Below are 25,094 nucleotides of genomic sequence, written 5' to 3' on the forward strand. Positions count from 1 at the left end.
TTTAAAGTTAATGTATTTTTATTTGACCCCCTGTCCAGTGAGTTATGTATCCAAAAAAGAGATTTGGTACAATAATGCTTATCACCAACTCAAAAAGTTTGATTTTGAGAAAATTATCCTATTTCCTGGGCTAGATAAAGTCCTTAAAATCCTATAAGTCTTATATGTTTATCTCAGATCTCAGAGCAACATGGTGTTTTACTTCCGACTTGGTTGAAAATAAGAAAAAAATGGGGAAAAAAGTGTTTTTTACCACTTTCTTTCTGAATCAAATCTTCAGATGTGTTGTAACATGGAATAGCCCATTGAATAAGAAGGGAGGGGGAGTACCCAAAACCATCATTAAAGATTAAGCCTTTTGATGTATTTTGAAGCATATGAAGTAAGATTTATAAAAAAAGAAATGCTTTCAATTGAAGAGAACTTCATAAATCAGTTTTTAAGAGATGCTTTGGGGGCCCCTGAGAATCTTGGGGCCCCAGGCAACTGCCTATGTTTGCCTAACTGTAGCTACGCCCCTGATCATAATGCTTCACGATGTAGGTCTTTCCCCCTGAAAAATTGTGAAGAAGGTCAAGGTGTCAGTGACAGTTTCCTTTGGCAGCAGAGGACACTCATAAACTGATAGGAGAAGGTCTGGCAGAACCAAAGCCAAAATGTAATCAGAGAAAAAGTTTCTGATAGTTAACAGCATGTGATGGGTGCTCACAGAACAACAGTTTCAAACACAGCTTTAAAAGAGGTCGTAGTAAACAGGCCTCAGTTTCAACTGTGAAGAGAAGACTGGATAGAGAAGCCATAATAAGAAAAAGAGGCCGACCTGGGCTAATAAACACTGCCAGTGGACAACTGGAGGCTGTAAGAGGGTGTTATGGGCTGATGAGTCAAAATTTGAAATCTTAGTTTATAATACAGTATTTTGTTACTTATGTAGGCAAAAAGATGGCTTCTTAGTGTGTTACATCAATTGTCAAACATGGAAGAGGAAGCCCGATGGTCTGGGGCTGTTTTGCTTGATCTCGGTCTGTGACTTGTACAGAGTGAGAGGCATCCTGAGCCAGTCCTGAACCGCAGTATTCTGCGGCGCCATGCAGTACCATGTGTATGCACTAAGTTGGTCGGAGATCCACCCTACAGCAAGATAAAACCAGAGTAGTATGAGGTATTAAACTGCATCATTTTCACTGAAAAAATTGTGGTGTTCTTAAAAAGAATGAGTGAATGTGGATGAGGCTTGTTCATGATGTAGAGTTTTACAACAACACAAAAGTGAGAGTGCAGAACGACATCAGCAGCAATCAGCTCGGACGTTCTCGCTCTTCTTTCTCTCCAATCAATAGCTCCAGGCTGCAATCAATAATATTTGTTTAAAAGACGGGGGAGTTAAAAGGTGGTTGGATCATTAAAGACATTTATTGATCTGTATTGGCAATTAGTCAATAATGATCTCCAAAAACAATCAGTGTTAAGATTCAGGTCAGCACAGCAACTCGTGTGCAGGTTATTTCAGTGAAATTTTGATCAGCTGAAGTCTTTAATGAAGAAACAGGTGGTCATACTTCGGTAGTCAGTCTAATCTAGGCAAACAAGTCCAGGCAGGGTGGAGGCAAAAACCCAGAAGTCAAAAACCAGTAGATGAAACACTTAAAAGAGTGCTGGAAAGGGATGAACACACAGGATGGAACAAAGACCGTCTGGTAGGGGATCAAGGGAAAAAAGGAGGACAATGACAGGGTTGACTGCTGGCAAAAATCAGGAGCTGGTTTGTAATGAGCAGGTGTGGATAATCAAAAAAACAGGCAACACACACACACACACACACACACACACACACACACACACACACACACACACACACACACACACGCAATCAGGAGCAGAGAGTGCTTTTAGTTCTTGTTTAACACCTCAAAGTGAGGTTAACAGTGTCTGAAACTGCCTGAAGTTAATCAAGTTCTCCTGCTCGATAACAGCCCAGTCATAAATTGATCTCAGCAGATGAAGAACTGCTCTTTCCAGGTTTTTTGGCCAGTTCAAAGCAGTAGGACAAAGTTTTTAACACATCGACAAATCACCTTTACAAAGTTGATTCTTCACACCGAGTAGACGTGAGGCAAACAATAGCATTTTGAGATAATGTTTGTCCATTATTCAACATTTGATGCTCAGTCTTTACCTAACTGCACGAGCTGGTGAATGAAACATCTGGTTATGTGGCAGGAAGATGCTCTGCTGTGTTAATCGGCAGGTTTCTAACTGTTGTATGGTGCCTAACAGGTAACACACATGGAGTCTATCAGAGCATTCTCACTTCAAACAACTGCCTTTGTAGCTGGAAATGAGTTTGATGAGATGATGAGAGACTGATTCAAAACACTTACAAACACGTCCTTGGATTCGAGAGGAACAAACAGATTTGGGTGACAGTTATCTGCGGTTTCATCACAGCAAGAATCACCTTTAGTAGTACTTGCACTGAAGAGATTTGATCCATTATTCATACCAAAGTATTGATTGTAGAACCCTCTGTTATGTTTGTAAAGTAAAGAATAGAGGCTAAATATTGATATTCAGTGGTCATCATTCAAGAGAAACACACAAACGTGCTCTTCTTTGATCTCAGTGATCATCCTCCAGTTGAAAGCTTCAGGCTTTCAAGATGCTGGATGTTTCATTTTGGATTGTAACCCCCCACTGTGCCTATTTGAATAGTGTGCTTTTGAATTAGCTTGATTGGTATTAGGCACAACATGTGGCTTTGAGAGTGAGAACATTTTCAGCCTCCTAGGAGTTTTAGTTGTTACCTTAAATGCTGTCTTCTCTGTCTGTCTGAGGGTTGTGGAAAAAGCAGCTTAGGTGGTGCATAAGAGCGGTCAGCCTGCCCTGTCATTTTGGCCAACTTAACACCCAAAATCCATATTCCAATTTTATGCTTATACAGACACCAGATTTGCTTCAGACTGATACAACACTGTCCTTGTTAAGTCATTCTTCAGCATTTTAAATCCGATTGGATTCAGTATTTTACAGCTACAAGGAACATATCCGTCGCATAAGTGTATCAGCACTACCATTACAATGAAGAGATCATTGTCAGAAGCCGAGGTCTCAGTGATTCCACAAGAGATGGCTGTCACTCAATTTCTCTATATGTCGGGGCACAATTAGCTCTGCTTGTCACAGAGGTGATTAACACTTCAATAATTTCCAAAGTATCAGACACTGTAATTCCAGCAGAGATAATGCACAGTCGGGTTTTCTTTAAATAGCTGCAAAAGCTTTTTTTTTTTTTTTTACTGCAGCACCATCACTCTGGTTCCAAAAGAGAGTGTAAAAAGGAAATTTAGTGTAATCCTCTTGAAAAGCTTGCAGCTACATTAGGAAAAAGAAAGTCTGGCACTATGTGCTCAGTACGAGCAAATGATGTTAAGTCCATATAGAATTTCTCCACTCAGCTGCTGAACAAGTAAATGTAAAATAGCTTCATTATCCCCCTTTTTTTGTCTTGTGAAAATAGAAGTTCCTCAAACTCACACTGAGTGGATTTACATTTCTTAAATTATCTTTTTGAAACTTTTAAAGGAGTGAATAAAAGACTTTATTTTAAACTCCTGTGTGTTGGGGGGAAAAAGTTTTTCACAAGGATTTAAGACTTACAGGCTGAAAACTTTTGCCTTGTTAGAAGATGCATTGTTAAAACCCCTATTGTGTTTATGTGCCTTACCAATAACAGACTTTGAGGAATCAATCTGACATAACAAACCACAGTGGTAAAAAAAATATTTTCACTCAGAAAACATTATAATGTTTGTCATATTTCTAAAGTTATGTTATGTATGTATTTCTTTTTTGAGCCTTACCATTTGACTCCAATGTTTGGAAAGGTAGGACAAGTTCAACCACACTTCCTGCCAAACACTTCTTTTTTTTTTTCTTTTTTTTTTTGTCAAGCCAGCACTGCGAGCTGCCACCAAGCCTTCAGCATTTTTAGGTAGCTTTTATAGAGGTTATCAAACGCTGATCGCGTGCTTTTATTCTTGTTCAAAGAGCCAGGATGTTAAAAAAAGAAACACTTAATTCTTGTAGATACTGTGGCTATCACGCTAAAGTTTGCAGCCATACACTGATGTCATGCCAGCTGTAACTATGTCACCGTGAAGAGAGTGACGTTGTTGTTTACCGTAGATACTGTTTAGATAAAAGTGGTAAATGTGAATTCCGTAAGAGTCACTCAACTCATGCATCAGATTACTTTAAAGGCAAGTGTACAGGCAGATGTACAGGCAGTGGCGTGCAATGAGTAAAATGATGAAATATAAATTCAATGTTTTGGGGGAGCGTTATCTAACAGAGGTTTGAGATTGTGTCTCAAAGAGAAGGATGTTTTTTAAAATTAAGCAGTTTAATCCATTATTGATTTCATAAAAGCCATCCATGCTCACTTAGACTGCTGTTACTATGTTTTTTTCCCTCAGACAAAGGTCTCTCACTCGTCTCCAATTTGTACAAACACAGCACCTTAGAGACTTCCAGGAGCTTCAGCTGTGCTTTTATTGATTGTGTTGTTTATTTTGCGTGTGTGTTATTTTTCTGTTGGTGAAGCACAGAAGAAAGGTGCCAGGAAAAATAAAAGATTTTTACTTTCATAATGTGAGATTGGATTATTATCAAGATTAGTAATCACAATGTTTTACAACCCAGGCCTCGATTAAAGAGACAAACTCGAATAGATTTTTAGACTTACACCCTGTTTTTTTTTTTTTTAAACATTCCTACTTAATGTGATTTGTAAACTAAAAGAGGAAAATTTAACCTGGGAGTACATTTACATCATAACTCATACCCAGTATGTGATGTATGAAATATCTATGAAAAACAGTTGATCATGCTGTGAGATGAATCCTGTGCCTCTCGGTCAGCTTTCTTAGACTGCTGCCCCTGTGACCTGATCTTGGATAAGCGGCTGAAAATGGGACCTTGATCACTGTATGATTCATGTTTTCCTCACAGTCTTGTTGAGAGCACTACACCACCAAGCAGCAAGATGCAGAGGCCAAAAATATTCCCCAAACATCTGCAAATCATTCAAAATATATTAGTTCAGGTATAATGCCACCCTCCACGCTGGCGACAGGCGCTGTCTCAGCCAGACGGGGCATCTGGTGTTACGGGAACATTTGAAGCCTCTGTTTCCTCCTGCCAAGTGGAGCTTTTAACCACACAGAGCAACACATCAAAACACATATGCCGGCCAGAAAACTGTGCCTCAAAATATATATTCAAGGATAGATTCTATGGTTTGTAAAGCCCCAAAAATCTTTGTTACTTCAATGTCTCTGATACTGAATTTGTAAAAAAAAAACCTACTTTCAACCATCTGTTTTGGCATTAAATTTAATGATAGATTCATTATATGTAATTACGGTATCAAAGGACAGTAACACTTCAGTGCAGAGCTACAGTGCTGCAGTGTTCCTGCAGAGGAGTACGACAGGGCAGAAATAATGATTAAATGTTGTAAGAGCTTTTACTGGCTTCCTCATTTAAAAGTTATTTGGCGGTAGAGGTCATAATTTATGAGTGTCATGAACATGAGGGAAGCTTGCCATTTTCTCAGTAGCAAAATCCCAAATAAAGCTTTATTTCATTTTTAGAGTTTATGAAATTCAGAATTCTGATACCCATTTCAAGAGAAGGCCACTAAACCAATACTTGGTGACCACGACCTTCAGGCTTTGAGGAGGCTTTTAAAATAGACGTGACTCCACAGTTGAAATCCCTGCATGGGCTTCAAATCAATTAGTCAACATAATTATATATTTGAGATGCTTTTACTAAAAGAGCAGATGGAGACCCCACCAATATGTTATCAACACAGACCTAATGTATCACTACCAAAGACCTGTGTGTGTGTGAACTCAGGCAGTCGCTGTACCCAAAAATGCAGGTAAATATTGCATATGTAAGGAAGAAACCGTTCATAAACGTGATCATCCTTCACATCTTTATCAGCATCATTCTGAACAATGTGTCCAGGTTTTTGAGTAACATTTGATCCCAATCAAGTTTATAATAGTTAACTAAAACGAAACTAAAAAGGAAAAGTAAAATTTAAAATACATCGGAGTCAACTCAAACTAATAAAAACTAGAAAAGAAAACAAAAACGATAAGTAAACTAAAACTGTATCTTGTGTTCACAAAACTAACTGAAACTAACCAAAATTAAAGACAAAATGTCCTTAGTTATCGTTTTTAGCAATATTAATAGCCTTTAGGATTTAAATTAATCCGACACATTTTCCCAACCAATTTTACAACAGTTTTCGGCAGTTGTCAGCGCCGTACGGCACCATCACAGCGACGAACTGGGCCGTGCTTGTTTACTGCACTGACTGGCTGTGCGCTGTGCTGCCACAAAACGTAGTGGAGCAATGAATCAGAGCATCTGTAATAGTTTAATTTCATGTGAGTCTGACTTTACTGTTACAGAGTCCAAGTTTCTAATTATTAAAGCTCATATTATATTGTTTTATATAACTTGTGTTTTTATTATTTTTATTGAATTCATGTTAACATTATTTTATATAATTTATGTTTATATTTTTATATTAAGTTTATATTATTTTCTTGTGTTTAAGGCAGCAGCCAACAGTTCAGTATCAGCATTGACTGAGCAGTGAGCACTATGTTGAACTAGAAAATAAACTGTATTACAAAATATTTACTCTGACCTTTTTGAATCCTGCACCTGGTTAATAAGGTATCAAAAAACTAAAACTAAACTGAAACTAAACTAAAACTAAGCCTTGTTGCAAAAATTAAAACTAAATAATAACTAGAATGCCCGCTCCATAACTAATTAAAACTAAACTGTAATGGAAAAAAAATGTCAAAACTAACTAAAACTAAACTATAATGACAAATCCATAACGATTTTAACCTTGATCCCAATCACCTTCTGCATATTTTAACAAGACAAACCACTTTCTGCACGTTTCACCTCAGCACGGCTCTGTAGTAGATGTACGTCGTAGAAGACTGCTGGTGCTAAACTGTGCCCCCTGCAGCCCCACTTCTTACCATTGGACATTGTACATTACGAAACAATACATTTACCAAAGGAGACCCTGAACTGTTAAGCAGAGTTTTTTTAATTCTTTCAAGCTTTCAGAGAGCTGTGAAAAGGTGATGTACCACAGTGACAAACATGTTCCTGTCCCAAATTTTCCATTCATTAAATTTAGAATTAGCATATGTTTATGAAGCAGTAACAAGTTTTCATTTTAAATACATGGTACATTGTGTTTGCAGTTTTGCTTACATTTTACAGTATCACATTTTTGGGGGGTTTTGAGGTTGTACCATGATGTCTTCGAAAACAGCCACCTTATGAGCTCATTGCCATCAAAAATATATAACGCAGCAGATGGTAAAGGAGAGTGCAGCCGGTTTTCAAAAGTGATTAACCCTTTAAACTTTTAAAAACCCCAAGGTCCCCCAATTGGGTGACTTTGAGGTCCCTCTGCAACATAAAGCCAAAAATGAAGCACTTATTTGAGCCAGTGACATGAATACCAGCACTGACACCTCTGAACAAATTGTTTCCTTTATTATAACACTAGATTGATTCAAATAGACCTTGTAGGTGCAGAGATTTCCTCTTTTCAATTTGGATGTGTTGCTTTTCTAGCAGGAGAGCCAAAGAAGAGGCCTGGGCTTAAAGGGTTAAGTTATTCTACAAGTATCCTGTTCATAAATGTCATGTTATGGCTCTTATGCCCTTATCTCTTTGAAGTAGATCCAAGGAAGTTTTAGAAATGAATAACTGTTTTAACTTTAATCATTTATAGATTATTCAAGAGAATGGGGCCCTTGGGGCACCAATGGCCTGGTGGTTAAAGCCTTCACCCAATGTACGAGGCCAGAAAACTTGTGCAGTGGTGGTTGCTGTTTGACTCCTTACCTCTCTATGCTCCCCACCTTTTCTGTCTATCTTCAGCTATGCTGCCCAATAAAAGCAAAAAGGCACATAGGTATAGTTTAAGCACAAAAAAGCAGCACTTGTGCATTAAAATGATAACAAAATCAGTTGTAGGTTAAAATTCTGAACAGAGGATATATTCTCTCATAGCATCAGGTTATCTAACATGGTTTACCACTGATCATCCAGAACTGTCGTGTGTCATTTAATGTTTCAGGTCTTTTCAATAATTGAAAGCAGAAAGAACATTGTATATTTATAAGGATGACAAAGTCTCAACTTATACCGTGCTATGTTTCTGTAACCCTAGAGTTTATACGGGTGGAAGGCACCCATAACAACATAAATTAGCTTTGACATAAAGCAAAAAAAAAAAGAAAAAAACAGAAACAAAAAAACCTTATGAACAGACTATCACTGTCATTTTCTCTTTATCAACATACATGCAAACATCTTAGACTGTACGATCAACCCTGCTTCAAAACTGAAACACAGTAAAGTTCAGGTCTTATGCAAAACATCAAGCCACCTCACAGTGCGGTCTCTGTCGTTCCAAGGTGAAAACAATTCTGCTTGGAAGACAGTACGCTCCCTCTTTTTGGCACAGCTTCATAATGGCTTCATCATAATTTTATTTTCCTGCCCTTTTCCCTCCTCTTATCCAACCTTTACCTTTTGCCTTTTTATATACTTGGCCGTGACTTTACAACCTGCTGCATGAAAACTCACATACCCTCAAAGTCAAATACATAAACCTATAGACAAAGACATGCACACAAACATGGTTATGAAAGCACTATGCAGTCCCCCAATGAATAGGGAAGTGTGTCCTTTCTGGCATTTGGCATTGTCCTTGTTTATTCATTATATATCCAATGAAATATGGATGACAGAACAAACTCTCCCTGACATTTTCTGTTTCCCTGATCACACTCAAAACCACAGACATGCAAAAAGAAAAAAAAGGATTATTATAATTTAAAAAAAAAAGATGGAATTGTCAAAAAGAGTGTCTTCCTGTAACATATGTGCACACATGTCTCTCTGTTACTCTTAAATTTTGATGTGTTCCCAGGCTGATGGGCTGTTAAAAGGCTTTTTTAAGCAGCCATGCAGTTTTATAGGAGACAGGCAGGATGCCACTTAAAAAGTTGTTTCCATGTTAAACAAATAAAAATGTGACATTTCAAATGAGACCTATTCACCCATTTCTGCTGCAAAAACAGCACAACAAATATTTTTATTTTGCAATTCAGTGTCTGGGTGGGTGGATAATGATAGACACAGTGCTTTGGTTAATGCAGAGCAATCTCTTGAAAATATAAACCCTAGCACTCCGGGGTTAGACAAAACAAATTTCAGCTTATGTTTAAATGCACCTGTAATAAGATTATTTAGAGGGGAAGCCCTGAGAGTGTTTCTTTTCTTCACTGTTCATATATGCAGTCTTGAAGGTGAAGGGGTGTTCGGCTTATTATTTTGAGAGATTAGGGACTGTCATACCAACAACATTTTCTGTTCATACTTAACTGAGCTTTTTGTGCCCTGAAATTAAACAAAAAAATCACATTATCTTTTCGTACGGTGCTACAAAATATGTCGACTGAAGTGCAGAACGTTATTTATTTGTTTTGTTGGTTTATTAACAGAATTTCTCAGACAGTAATACAAAAACCACACAAATTGTTTGGGAAAGAATGACGATATTTCTGACTCATTGTCCCTGGTGAGATCACATTTCACAAGCCTCAGTGAAGATAGGTGATAAATATATTTATTAAGAATAAGAGAAAGCAGGGGCTAGATAATTGGATTATATTAACAATAAAAATCAAGACATCATTATTAGAATCCCTTTGCCCAATTTTACAAGAGACAATAGTGAACCTCTCCTTAGACTCTCAAGTCAGATAAATAAATGCCTCATGAAGAAAAAAAAGAAAAGAATGGGAGGATTTGTAAGAAACCTCTGAAAGGGGACTGAGAGGATCTCTCCCAATAATAATAACAAAAACATGGGAAGATTCAAATGTGAGGGTGAAAAAAAACAAACATGATCTTAAAATTCTTGTTTTGTTTCCCTTTCTCAGATACGTCAAAGCAACTTGGTGCACCTTTATGTGAAACCTTATAACCAATGTAAAATGACATGATGTCTCGTTCGTGCTCCCTTGTAAGCCTTCCAAGTTGAACTGACACCTGACAATGTGACACCAAGCCAATAATGCCGGAGGCTGGCTCTGAAGTAGTTTGTTTTGTGCTTTGTTTAGTTTTAAGGGTTCTGCTCAGGATTAACAGTCTCGCCATAACAACACCGGGTCAATAAAGCCGTCTAAATTGCAGCGCTGCAGGGCTGCCTGCTTGTTAAACTACAGTGCCTTCTTGTCTGTTTCTATCCATTTAAAGGCAAAGATTGTGGCTTTGGATGTGGATGGTTTAGATTTGTCAAAACACTACAATCACTTGGGAAAAAAATCTTCCAAACAATAAGGTTAATGTATTAATCTACATAACAAGTCAGCAACATAACGAATTAAGATGGGAGGGGGTTCACCACAAAGTGAGAGTGCATGAGCAGATTTTTCAGCTATTACTGGTGATGATTGCAATGAAATCGCAAAGAGTTTGGGAATTCTCTCATATACAATACATTAAATCAATAGAAGCTCAAGGAAGCACTGTATCAAGAATAAGTGTGACTCTGATGTAGAAATTACTGACAGGTCCACACATCACTTTTTAAAGCTTTGGCTGTGAACACTGTGGGCTCTAATTTCGTGGCGCAGTGCAGGGGGCGCAAGCCTGGCGCACCCTGCGCAGTGCTAATTTTGTGCAGCACACTGCCGTGCGCTGTCAATTTGACAATTTGGTAGACCGTCTGCGCAGAGATGGGTGTAACTGCGCGCCAGGGGGAGTTGACGGTGCACCAGGGGGAGGTGTCAGCAGATTCATGTTGGCGCAGTGACAATTTTGTGCCAAAAAAGTGCCCTGAAAGCTCGCCAGCTCCAACCTGGTCTATCCTCGGCGCAAGGCGGAGCGCACCCTCCGCAGCTGTAATTTGGTGACAGGCGCACATGTGCGCTCATGTCAACAAAGCCTCAGAGGCAGGTTTCCAGAGTGTCAGGCACATTTTAATGCAGTAAACAATCCCAGCAATGACTATTTGATATAACCGTCTGAAACAGCACATACATTTGTATCTATATTAATTTTCCCGTCGCATCTGATGTCAGATTAAAGCTGTTTGTCATAATGGAAAGTTAACCTGTCGGCAGCTGGAAGTTTGATGCACATCTTACAATTAAACAATAAACAGCCTTAACATCTGATACTGAGTATATATCTGGCTTCTCTCATTTCATTTAATTCAAAGAAAAGAGGGAGAGAAAAGACAAAGAAAAAAGAGACAAAATAAACGTATGTCACTGAGGATTTACCCGTGATTTCCCATATCTCTCTGTTTTAGTCTTTATTTTTAACATGATCTAAAAAGATGGAGTACATTACTGTAAGGAGGATGAGGTGGAGACACTGGGAGAGTATACAGTATATCACCAAAGGTTTTGCTATTTGGCGATGACAAACCAGGAGTGCAGGTGGATCAAAAGTATTCTGAATGGATAAGCAAGCTGTGTAACTGTCTCTCAATTTTGTACTCCTATTAATGACAAAGGAACAGATTAAATCTGTCCCGGGAGCTGGCCCACACAGTGACGCGCTTCGTGTCCTCCGATGCGCCCCACTGTCCATTCTCCTGCTGCAGGGACAGCGGCTCTGACCGACTCCGCTACTGGGTCTTTCCAGCACACTGTTTCCATGGCGCTGGGGATCACTCAGACCAATCAGACGCTGTGCCTCGGCCGCAGCACATTTAAAGGCGAGGAGAGGCACTCACTTGATTGGTGAAAACATTGCTCGGCTTTTCTCCTCCCTCTCTGCCATTTGCGCGGAGAGAGGCGTGGACGCACTCCTCTGCGCTCCTCTGTGCCTTGACTGCGCCTCTCTTGGCACTGCAGGAAACTTGCTAAGTGCGCCGGTCACGCCCTGTCTGTGTAGCAAAGGCCGGCACAGGGCAGGTGCGCATGCGCTTGCGCCTGGTCTACGAAATTAGAGCGCTGTATGTCAAAGGAGCAACATCCAGTTTAGAAAAATGAAGCATATACAGAAGTACTAACAGTTCCTGTTCATCAAGAATCCACATGAGACCTATTTACAGCCTGGTGCTGGCTTGGGTCTGAAACACTATCAGCACACACTATGCAGGGGTGAATTTTTTTTCTAACTCTGCAGTTTGGAAGATATTAGAATTGTCTGATTGTCCAATCGGAGACACAGCTTGGCTTACGCAACTAACGGGTGCCCTATAGCTGTTAGAAAGGAAGCTCTAAGCCTGCATCATATCCAATACAATTGGCTGTATTTTACTGTGTCAGGAACAGATGGGTGAAGTCCCGGAGTCTACGTCGTCCATATTGAATACTGGGGTATGTCCCTGCGCCCACAAAGGCATGTTAAAATTGTACCACGTCAAGAGGAAGCCACTTCAAACATGAGCTAATAATGCATGCAGCTTCTCTGGGCCAATTGTCATCTAAGATCGACTTGGGTAAAGTGGGAAACTGTGTTGTAAATGTAATTATAAATAGACCAAATTCTTGGACTAATTCAGCCACTTAGTGCTGGTGCCCACCAACAGTTGTAGTGGCTTGATGAATTTGGGGCAAGTTGGCAAAAACAGTCGTGGAATTAACAGACAACCTCCAAGCCTGAATGCTGCATGTAGAGCTCACTGCAGCAGCCCCGGATACACAAAGTCACAAGATAATAACTGATGCTGAAAATTCCAGCATCAGAGCGATAACTTCTCTGTACCGTGAGAAGAGTTATGTCAGCTGCAAGTGGAATATTTCTTCTGACTTTTTTATATATTTTCTGTCAGATTAAAGTGATTAAACCCTAAATGACAGCTAGATGACTGTTCAGCTGTCACTATCAAAGTGATTATTCAAACACGTTCTGAGTAGATGTGTGTGTGTGTGTGTGTGTGTGTGTGTGTGTGTGTGTGTGTGTGTGTGTGCCTTCCTTCCTTCCTTTAGATTTTGTTTGCTTTTTTCTACTACCTCAAAATGTGCCTCACCAGTATGCGTATTGATGAAATGTACACAAACTCTAGACACTGTAACAAATAGAAACTTGATAACATAAAATTAAAATGAACAGTCTGCTTAAAAGTATTCACAAATCATTAACACGTGCACAACTGGATTTAAAAAGATCTTAGTTTTTGGTGTTCAAGTTTCTGAAAGCTGAAGTGTGTTTACTTCAAATGTTTCATATTTTATGCTTTTGAATGATACTATTTTAATCCTTTTACAAATCCTTTGATCCTACTCCTCCTCATTGGATGCAGAGGGAATTAAGTGGTTTACCTGTTTATCTACTCCACACTATAGAGTTTCCAGCATGTTCACTGCAGGCAGCAAACTCTAAACCACTTTTTCACATAAGGATTCAGTCTCTCATCAGAGTGTGCACAGCAGTTAAAGAATGGTAAAGGTAACATTTACTTTAAGTAAACTTTACTAATTATAATTAAATGTTTTTCTTTGGTAAAGTGTTAGTGAACATTGTTTGAAGGATTTAGCTTGTTTGTTGACGAATGGCAGTGAAAGCGTCTGTCATTTAAGCAAAATGAAAAATACAAGAAAAGCAAATCCACACCTTTAAAACAGTTTGTCTTAAAAGAAGCTACATCACCATCTAGAATGGGTTTTATTTTTTGTTTTTCTTAACTGAAACACAACCTAGCACAGACTACCCATTAATGTGACAAGCTTGGCTTGTTTCTTCACAGCACTAATGTAGCCAAATAAAACTAAGAAACAATAAAAGTGGGTGGTTAACAAACATAGCAATGAGCTGCTCTTCTTTAGAAAGGGACATCAAATCTATGCAGTGAGCTGGAAGTGCTGCCTTGTGCCTTTAATTCCTTCATTCCTTTTTTACGCTTTGCCCACAATTGGATTTGGTTTTGGCTTTTTTCTAAATTTATGTGACAACAATGCGTTTCCAGTTTTTGACACGAATCAAAAAGTCATTTCAACTTTTTAACTTAAAGTAAATCTTTTCTGACTATGCATTTGCACAAGCATCACCCATGCGTTCTGAGCAGAACACTGGTCAACAACAGGAGAAAACTTTCTAATGTTGTCAAGTTTCATTATTTAGCGAGTATAAAACCAACAGCACTTCACAACATAAAGTTCACTTGATGTGCATGGTATTTATCAAACAGGTGCAGCGGCCTGGAAACATAGCTAGCCTGTCATCTGAGGCATAGATTGCGTGTGATCAGTGAAGTGTGCCTCTCTTCTTCATGCAAATGCATTTTGCATTTAGAAGAGGACTGCACACATAAAGGAGAGGTTTTGATAAATGTGGCTGACTGCACATTCTGGTACATTTACAGATGCACTACCAGTATTCCAGGGTCCGTTTTACAAGAAGAGAAGTCTCTGCCTTTGGGACGCAGGTGCTGATTAGAAATAGTTTATAAAGAGAAGGCTGTGGCAGGGAAGAATTAATAACCCTGCTTTCTGCAGAAATCATGCTGACAGCAGAAACATGTGTAGGAGAGCTACAGTGAATTAATTAAAAATTAGAGTGACAGCTTCTTATAAAGTAAAGTACAGTGTAATGGTTAATAAATCCAAAAAGACACTTTTGTACATCAAGCAAAGGATTAAATTTTTTTGCACACATCATAAAATCAACACATCTCATCAGTGGTAAGTAACAGTGGTGACATGTATCTTTAAAATCATGTCATGTTTAGTGACTCCTATCGGATTAACAAACTTTAGGCTGTTTCAAAGTAATAAATACTTGATTTGAACAGTTCAAGTTTCATTCAATGGGAATTCTAATGTCAGTATCACAACATTTGATAGCTTTTTCTGGGCTTGATTTCTTTCATGAATTATTACCCTATTGCATTTCCGCTTCAACACTTAGCTGCATCTTTTGGAGATCTTGTTTATGTGCTGAAGAAACCTAAAAGACAGTCCCAGTTACTGATAATTAGCCACTGCTTAAGTAATTCAGACGCTAATTTCATGCAGATTGGGAGCAGAAATATGTGCATAATTCTGGCCTTGACTTTCAGTTTGGAGTTTGGCAACGGGTATTATGGGAAGTTAAAAAGAAAAAAACATACATTTGATGATAAAAGAAAATGAGTTTGTGCCACTAAGAACAAAAACAGTGGTATAAGATTAGGTTCCAGGACATTATTTTAGGTTAGCAGCTGTTATTGTATGCAACCCCAGTGACTTGGCCACGGCACCTAAAGAAATGATTTGATGTACTTAATTATTCCCCACTGGGACTCTTGAAGGCTTACAGCCAACTGTTATCTAATATAACACAGTAGGCACAAGTTTTTATAAGTCTGACCTTTACTCTAACTCAAGAGAATCCCTTGTGGAAATACTAACTGTAAAATGACTACATTTGGGAGCAACAATGTATTCATATAAATGCTCTTAGACCAAAATGTGTTCAGCTTTAACCACACATTTCTCAGGTACTCTAATAACATCTTTCTTGAATGCAGAGGCACCACAGATTTCCATCAAGATAAACATGACCTTTCCTCTTTTTGTGAAAAATTACTTCCACTTTAGTTAATCCCTCTCCAGAAGCTCCCCACTCTGGTTTTATTTATCACCCTCCAACTCTTTCCCTTTACGTAAGAATCCACCAGAAACCAGAGGGCTAAATGAAATGATACAGTATTTGGCTTTCACATAGAGATTATGTTGATTGTACTCAGAAATACAAAGGAGGAAAACAACTGGAAATAGTTGTTTTTTTCTATTAACATAATTTAAAAGAGATGATAGATATACAGCTGATTTAAATAAGTCACAGGTTGGCTTTTCAAATGAATATATCTTGGGACAGCACTTCACATAGAGAATCATGCAATTACCAGATATTATCATCAGTGTTAAAGGCTTTTTATCTTCTGTCTGAAATTGTATCCTCTACAATTATTTACTGTTACACAGAGGGATTTGGTCAACACTAACCAATTGCAAGAGACAACATTTCCATCTGAATCTGACATATTTGGCCCAACAAACCGCTTCAGTTTGCTTGTTAATGACTAAAGTTCTCCTCACTGGCCCTGATTGGATAAACACATGTCCCTCCCACAGAGCTTATTGGATCAATGACTCTCACTGTTTGAAGTCAGATCAGTCACCAGAATAATCAGTCAACTTGACGGATTAAATGTCTGTACCCAGGTGCCACATATTGACAAAAAAACAGTGACAGGGACATGATTTACATACTAATAGACAGTGATAATAAAAAAATAGAAAAGTGTGCCAAAGAAGTCTAAGAAGACATTTTGATACTTTTATGGTCCAGAGTAAAAAATGATTTTCCAGTGAAGAAAATGTCAAATCCTTAAACTTGATAAGATTTTGCTTTTGAAAGACAAACTTTGGTGGAGTATCTCTTTGGGATGTGAGAGATAAAGCCCGTGTAACTGTGAGCCCGCAAAGGATGAACTTGAGGACTGATTGATTTAAGCAATTACACCCACGTGTGATCTAATTAAATAGGAGTTAAGGCTAACATTGTTGAACCAAAAAATGTGCCTACATCCGAGGAAAATCACTCTAAGTTGGGTTACGCTGAGCACAAAGACATCCTCTGATTCATTGTCAAGTGAAGCAGCTTGAGGGCCTCTGAATGCCAGCACCCATTAGAGCACCGGGCATGTTGTTTCCAGCCTTGACAGAGACATAATTTTCATAACTCTAGATTAAACTAAAAGCAAGAGGGAAAAACATTTGCGGACAAGTCCAGTTTGCTGCTCTGAGGCAAATATGTACAAATGAAAGAGACGTGTTTAAATGAGGACAAATAAAAGCGCCCTTTAGTCTATTTGGTTGCAAGAAATCAAAGAACTTCCCCTTCAGAAGACATTTTTAAAAACTAAAAACCCTTTAAGGGCTGGCAGGACACAAGAGAATCAGGCCACTGAATATTGCTTTAATATTAACATCTAGCCTTTTCAGTTCTGTGGAAATATTAGCATAAATGCTAATACAGGGGCAAACAACTACCCATCATGACATCTCTTTTGGAAGCTAATCACAAGAGTCAGCCGCAGACGTGGTTTTAAGCATGAATGCAAATCCTATAAGACAGTGGGAACACTCAGTGACCCAAAGTTCTCCAGCTATGTTGACCATTTTGGGAGCTGTGGCACAGCACACTCCGACTCCTACTTATGTTAGCTCTGATGCTAACTCCAGGGAAAGTTAGTGTAATCTTGTCCCATTGGTTAGAGCTGACGCTAATTCCCTTGGACAGGGGTGTAGCGGTGTGTGATTTAGCGGCGTATGCTAAGTGCTGCTGGAGCTGCAGGCTAGTCTGTGGGCACCAGGGCAGAGAGAGCAAGCTGGGAAAGTACTGACTTGACTAACTGGCCTGATTAGACCGGGTGTGAGATGACATGGATCAGATACATGAACTAACTGGACCAAAAAGACAGATTGGCAGAATTAGAGAGTAAGAAATGAAATACATTAAGAGGAAATTAATAGGTAAGGAGGGTAAGCCTTCATGGGCGCTAAGTTAAAAATAAGGAGGTGAGGGGAGGATGAGGAGATACACAGACAGTGGGTTAATTCAGTGAATGTGATGTTTCCTCCTGGGGTATTTTTCAGCTCTGCTGGACTGTGGTGGTGTAAGAAATTGGCAGAGATGCAACGTAGCATTTACATCATGGTTTCATTAGTTCTCATTCAGCCCAAGGCATTTCACACTGCATTTCCTCTACTCATCTGCTTCTCTTAGATCTGCACATATTACAGGAAAAGGTAACACCGACTCAGCTGAAGTGGAAACAGGAACTGAAACTCTACTGTACGAGGCTGGAATTTGGTTGGGATTAAAAAAAAAAAAAAGTCAAAGTAAATGTTGCTTTTCATCTCAGGGAATGTTATTGATTGATGCAGACACATTGTGCCTTTAGCAATTGAGACTTTTTTTTCCCATACCATATGAGTGTGGTAAAATCAGATTACATTTATTTCAGGGTTATTTTATCCATTAATAGCTAGCACTTTACTCTGAACACTGCCTACAGGCACAGATTATGCTCAAATTAAGGCAGACAGTGGAGGGGAGATTCAGGGTGTCTCATGAAGGCTGATTAGCTCTTAAGAAAAAATAAAGTCAAGTTTAACCCATGGTCTCCTAATGGTCCCCACTTTGAAACTGACTTTTGAGAAGTGGAGGACAGAAAGAGGTCAGTAAACTCTTAGCCTCAGTTATGCCTCCCTAGCTGTCTCTGGTTTTGCACTTGAGAGTTGTTCCAATGATTACATTCTAGTCACATATCTGAGTCACTGTTTATATCAAAGACAAATACAAGCCGATCTCTGAGAACCCCGGCGGGTCGTTTTACAGCACTTACTGCATTGATGAAGACACGTTCAGAATGCACAAGTCTCACAGATGGAGAGAGTTTGCACTATATTCTGTCCACGGCACTGATAAGTAGATTTTGTTCTTGTTTTACACGGTGTGACTCAATTTCCTTCAAACAAAGATGACAAGAAGGTTCAGTTCTTGTTGGTTTTGTAGGATGCAATAAGAGCTGTTATCATCCAACAGAAAGGATTACAAGGCAAAATATAGGAAGGATTTAATCTTTAACATTTCATTGCCACTCTTTTTACGGATTTACACAATGTTTTTCTCGTAACCATCAGTTATGAATTGAAAGCATTTAAAATATGATACACCAGATTTTTACCAGCTCTTCTTATGTAAGCATTGGAATAGAAAGCCCTGAAGTTATTTTACAGGATTCATATTATGATGTGTTTTTAGAAGCTCATAACACAATGATGATAATAATAATAATATTAATGATAATAATTAAAACTTGACCACCAGATTGGTGCTGTTGCCAAAAATAGTTTTTATCATCTAAGGATTTTATCAAAAGTCAAGGGGTACCTACCACAAAAACAGTTGGAGACTGTGGTCCATGCTTTTATCAGTTCAAAGTTGGATTACTGCAATTCTCTTTATTCTGGCTTAGACCAGTCCCTCCTGCACCGCCTGCAGCTGGTGCAGAATGCAGCTGCCCGTCTCCTTATTGGAAAGCGCAAATCTGATCACATATCTCCTGTCCTGGCTTCCTTGCGCTGGCTACCAGTTGCTTTTAGAATTGATTTTAAAATTGTATTGCTTGTTTTTAAAGGTCTTAATGGCCTAGCCCCCCAGTACCTGACTGAGCTTCTGGATCTCTATGTCCCAGCCAGGACATTGAGATCCTCGGGGTAGGTGCTATTGGTCCCCCCAAAAAACAAAACTTAAAACTAAAGGTGACCGGGCCTTCATGGCGGCTGCTACTCGGCTCTGGAACAGTCTGCCTGAGCATATCCGCTCCGCCAGCTCAGTTGAGGTTTTTAAATCATTTTTAAAGACTCATCTCCTCTCCCTGGCTTTTCATCAAAGTTGGGTGCACATCTTAGTTTTTCTTTTATTTTTTAATGTGTTTTATGTGTTTTAATGTATTTTAATGAATACAGACTTTTGCTTTTGTTTTAGATATTTTAAGCCATATGTGTTGTTTGTGTTTGTACAGCACTTTGGTCAACTTCGGTTGTTTTAAATGTAAATAAAGTTTGAGTTGAGTAATAATAATAATAATAATACAATAACAATAATAAAAATAATAATCAAATAATAATAATAATAATAATAATAATAATAATAATAGAAATAATAATAATAATAGCAATAATAATAATAATGATAATAATAATAATAATAATAATAACTATTATTTTTATTATTATTATCACTACTATTGTTATTACGTGATCGTTTCCAATCATGGGGCCATAGTGAAGGGTTAAAAGCTGTAAAGAGATAGTGCTTTTATCCAAAGCAAGCCACCTGCTGCTATCAGGAGCATTGTTCAGTATCTTGCTCAAGGACACTTTAACAGGAGAGCTGGGGCATCGACCTGTCGATATGCTCCCGCAAGTGTATATGTCTCACCTGCACTGACAGACTGCAGAGGGGAGTCATAAACTGTCAAGGTATAGAAAATATTGTTACAGCCTTAGTTTATGAGCTTTGTGAAACAACTCCAGGATTGAAATTGTCGGGTTTTATGAAGCATCCTGTCACAGCTTCTCCTCAGGACTTTTCTCTTTGTTCATTTCTTTCTTCTGTCTGTGTCCTTTTTTTTTAAGGGTATGATGGGTGTAGTGGGCTGGATGCTGCTCCTACTCTCACAGATGATGGTGCCTGTGGCATCCCAGAAGCCTCCAGGGCTCAGTGTGGGTGTGATAATGGGCCAGACACGCCACCTTTCTGATCAGGAGCTCCGCCCTCCACGGCGACCTGATGATGCCCTTGACGTCTCTGTGGTGATACTGAGGATCAACCAGACGGACCCAAAGTCTGTAATTACACAGGTAAGAAAAGCTGGGTACACTCACCTCCCCTCGACACACACAAACAGTGTGTTTGACACCTGTTTATGTTTCACTTTGCTGGAAGGTGTGCGAGCTCCTGACACGCACTCGTCTCCATGGTATCGTGTTTGCCGACGGCACTGATCAGGAGGCCATCGCTCAGATCCTTGACTTCCTTTCTGTTCAGACACAGCTTCCAGTCCTGGGAGTCCATGGAGGCTCCTCAATGATTATGGCTGACAAGGTGAGTGATTGTGACACAAAAACACACAAAACAGTCTCCTGCTTATGTGGATACACAATGTTTGTGTTGTGCAACCAAGGGGGGTGTAATTCTTGCTGTCAGCCACCTTTGACTGTGGATAATGCTTTTAATCATACCCTTTATCAGGATGCTAGCAATTTGCTTAAACACTGTTTTCACTGACTTGTTATTCAAGACAGAAGTTCTCCTGCAGCTCACAAGTCTACATAACTCACAATAAATACTCTATAAATCAAATAAAAGACTTTGGTTTTGAAGATATTGCATAAGTCTTGAGCTGGTTGGAATATGAAAACATGTAAAACCAAGGCTTTTGATAAATGCTGCATTCTGCCTCCCTAAAGCTCTTTGAAATGTTGACATTTTGAGGTTGTCCTAGTTGAGGATGGACATGCTTTTCTTGCGTCATATATAAAACGAGGATGTTGTAGTCAGCATGTTGTAGATTAGAGAATCTCCCATAAGAAGGTTTTTTGGAGCTTGTTTGTGATAAAGAGGCTGCTTCGTTTGATTATTTGGATTTCAGTCTGCTGACACACTGGATTGATGGCTTCTATCAGCCTGCTTCATAGATTTGATGTTAATTGGCCTTTTTCAGAGGTTGCATGGTGCATATTTTACTGTACAGTAATAAGGTCAGTAGTATTTCCTGCAGAGACTGTGCAGCACTCCCTGGTACATTGTTTCTATTTTAAAAAAGATGATCAAGCATTGTTTAAATATGTATTAATGTATTTTCAGCTCAGTTTAAAACTGGGGTATGCAGAACCAAAAAAAGAGAGAGAAATCCTGGGTTTTGTGTAGTTGTTTCACATCTAGTGCACAGTGGGATGCCAGGAAAATAAGACTCCTTGTTCTTAAAAAGAATAAAAAAAAGGAAAGATATCCACCAAGATTAGATTTTTGTTTTATTTTAGTGTGATGCTTGGTGCAGAGATAGAAATGTACATCTCTTTCTTAGCTGAATTCTCTCCCTGCGCCTGACTCTGTAGACCTCGCTGACTGACAGGCAGACTGAGGAAGCTTTGATAAAAACACAACTGTTCTTTAGCTTTTAAATCTCTCAGGGCACCGCAGCCAAAACACAGGAACCAATAACTGCTGCAATACGGCAGTCTTTTCAAGTACAACTTGATCGGGGATGCATTGTGTTTGTGTGTGTATGTGTGAGAGACAGGACAAGAAAAGAAAGAGAGAAAGGTAAAGGAAGCTGTAAGACTCGGCCTAAATGTTGAGGAAGTTTGGTTGCAACATGAAGGTCACTGGCTGAAATCCCCCACTGAGTTTATAATGATAGTGAAAATAAATAAATTGTGCTCAATAGCTGCTGTTGATGTGCCATTAAACGAGGTGCTTAACCCCCAGCTGCTCTAATTGAAGTGCTCAGTGCAGCCAAGAAGTACAAGTACGGTCATTCTTGGCAGCTCCCAGGTGTGAACGAGAGTGTGTGTGCCTGTAACAAACCAGCCCCCTGTGAGTGCTCCTGCACCCCTCTCCTGGAGATAACAAACCTCTTCCTGCCTGGTTTAAATGAAGGGCAGAAGCTGCTTTCTGCTGCGAAGGTATAGGGGCTCAGAGAGTCAGGAAATTGCTGGAAAGCACTGCTGGTATTTTTTCTGAAGTTCTGTTGTGTTTGGCTGTTTGCGTCTTGTGTACCTGCACTTATCAGTTAGAGAAGGTTCAACCACAATGAGAGAGAATAGTAGTGATTTTCCTTCCTATGTGTTTTAGATATATACTTTGATTATTTCTCGTGCAGCTTTCCGTTGATTCGATGCTGCAGAATCCAGAGAACTTCTCATGTGTGGTTACAGGTTGCATAAAATGTGGACATTGTTCCAGTGATGCCCCTCATTAGTTTCTGATGAGATGTTTGCCATTTGGAAATGCTGACTCCAGCTGACTTCTGACTCATCTTAAAAGGGCAAAGAGGTGAAGTTGAAGCCGTTGTCTTGCTGTTACAGTGGGCTCAGCTGTCCAATCAGCCAAACCAAGAATTTTGCGGTAGTATAAGCAAAACATATAGATTATAAAACCTATTTCTGTGCAGCCATCATGAAGAAAGAAATTAGGTGACTTTAAAAAATTCTGCTGAAAGGACAGGGATCTCATCATGAGCTTTCAATGGGATCTCCTTGAAGTTGGCCTCACATGAACACTCAACGAGCTTTAAAAGTTGCTTGAATAAACAAAGACACTTTAACTTCACTGAGCTGTAACACTGAGGAACACTCATGCCTAAACATGCTAAAACTTAAACCCCACACCATAACTCAACTGAAAGCCTACACTCTCCCCTTCGTCTTTTCAGTGTTTTTTCCAAAATAATTGGTGTGATCTACACATTCTGGACAAATTTCCTCTAGGGCAAGCAAAACATTTGCTTTGATTGGATATTCATGAAGGCGCTCAACCTTTGTTTGGATATCTGGGGATCACTGAGGATTCACCCTCATTTTCATGATGTCAATGTAAGAATTAACAGAATAAACAGATTTTTAGAAAAGGTGGCTACAAAAACAGTCTGCATATTATTTGAAGGGTAATATCATAATATGGCACAGAATCAGTGGGACCCTCTGGGCAGGACTTCCTTCTGTCCAACTAATTATCTCAGCACTGACTATGGCTGACTTCATAATTCACTCCGTGCTCCTGACAAGACCTGATGTTTTGTTTTGGTGTTTTCTCAGTCTTGTGTGAGCTGTCTGTTTGCATCTGAATGCATGGATAGAGTCCTTATTGCTGTCATTAAAAAGAATAAAACCTGCTTTTTATAATTTCAAAGATAAAGGTCTGAGATCAACGGAACCCTGACATATTTCATTTGAAATTTAACCAGGAACCCAAAAAACTGTCTTTTAATGTTTGGCTTGATAACTTACTGGGAGAGGATTTTATTTACTTCTCTGTATTTTGACCAAGTTATTTACTGGCTTAATGATTGTCAATACACACATCTCTAAAGCTCACATACTAAAGTGAGCTGTGCGTTCATATCTTGCCTGCATATAGAAATGAATAAAAGGAGTCACTGTATGAAAGAGATCTCATCCTCCTGCTTCTCTTTTGGTCTCCCGATATATTATTGACAACAGTGTAAACAGTCAGGATAGAAAGAACCAACCCTAACAAACATTTTGCTGTAAAAATCTGGCCCGTTGCTACATGTCTTGGCTGTGCGTCTGTTGCTTTTATACCTGCTGTCAGTGGTGCAGTGGTAATCTGGAGGATTGAAAGAAATCCCAGTGGGCTCGTAACAATTCAGCCTGATTACTGTGGGCTAACAAACAATACTGTGCTTTCTGCAGCCTGAGTGTGCCGAGCCTTTTGCTCTCCATCTTTCCAAACACACCCATACATCCACTTAATGTCCCAATCAAGCCCATAGTCTGTGAGGGAAAAAAATGAACAGCTCATCCCCCGTTACCTTGGTTATCCTGGCTTTGACCAGTGAAGTCTATACACCACGCTTCAGATAGAGAGGAGAAAAACAGAAGGAGGAAGATGGTGCCAAGAAAAAGAAAAAAACTTCAGCAGGCAGGCAAGTGCTCTAAAATAATGGATATACGTGGAGGTGGGCAGTGCAAGTGTGAAACACTTGGTGTTAAAGCAGCAAAAAGCTGCCAAATGCAAACTTAAGTGTCATGATTATGTCACATTTCAAGGAAAGGCTTTCTTCCTTAAGTTGTCATTTTTATCAGGAGCTGGCTGCCCAGCCATCACACTCCATCACAGAAACAGATGCAGGCATCCTTGAACAACTGTGATAAACAAACTGTGGACAGCAACAACTAACTGCAACATCTCCTGTAGTTAAATGGACAGTTTTTGTTTCTCAAGATTTCCTCGTGTTTAAACACAGTGTGACTTCTGAAAGAAAGTGGAATATGTGTCAGTTCCAGTGGTGTTGTTGTTAAGTTGTTTGTGGTTTGCTTCCTATTACCAAGGCTGGATTTAGCTTTCCTGTCAGTCTAGAGAGGATGTCGCCTTGTACTGGTTCTCTTTACAGCGTTATTATTTGTCTGCCTGATTTAAGCTCTGAGATGAACAGTGAGTAATTAGATAAGTGTAATATATATAGATGCTGGATGCACAGACCAAACTGCAGTTCTCACAGAGCAGGCCCTGGACCACTGTATAACCTGCTTTCACAGAAGTTTAGCGTGAACAGTCTTTGGGGGATGAAAACAACTTCCTTTCGTGCTTGGTGCACAAATGTCTTGAAATTGCTCACACAAATACCTCCACACACGCGGCCAAATTTCCATTTTACAACTGTTTTGGGAATACAGTAATGCATAAAAGAAAAATCTACAGGA

General features: G+C 39.2%; 1 protein-coding gene across 2 annotated transcripts in view; it reads left to right on the forward strand.

The window, feature by feature from the left end:
- Positions 1-25,094, forward strand: part of grin2ab (glutamate receptor, ionotropic, N-methyl D-aspartate 2A, b) — a 128,167-nt gene that overhangs the window by 6,515 nt on the left and 96,558 nt on the right. For both annotated transcript variants that reach the window (XM_074661836.1, XM_074661841.1), the window contains 2 exons: positions 20,283-20,507; positions 20,593-20,751. In XM_074661836.1, coding sequence (XP_074517937.1) covers positions 20,283-20,507; positions 20,593-20,751 — 384 coding nt within the window. The remainder of the gene's footprint in view (positions 1-20,282; positions 20,508-20,592; positions 20,752-25,094) is intronic.

This window comes from Halichoeres trimaculatus, unplaced genomic scaffold (assembly GCF_033239565.1).
Source record: "Halichoeres trimaculatus isolate MK-OKI-2021-1 unplaced genomic scaffold, fHalTri1.1 fHalTri1_scaffold_2, whole genome shotgun sequence".
NCBI lineage: Eukaryota > Metazoa > Chordata > Actinopteri > Labriformes > Labridae > Halichoeres > Halichoeres trimaculatus.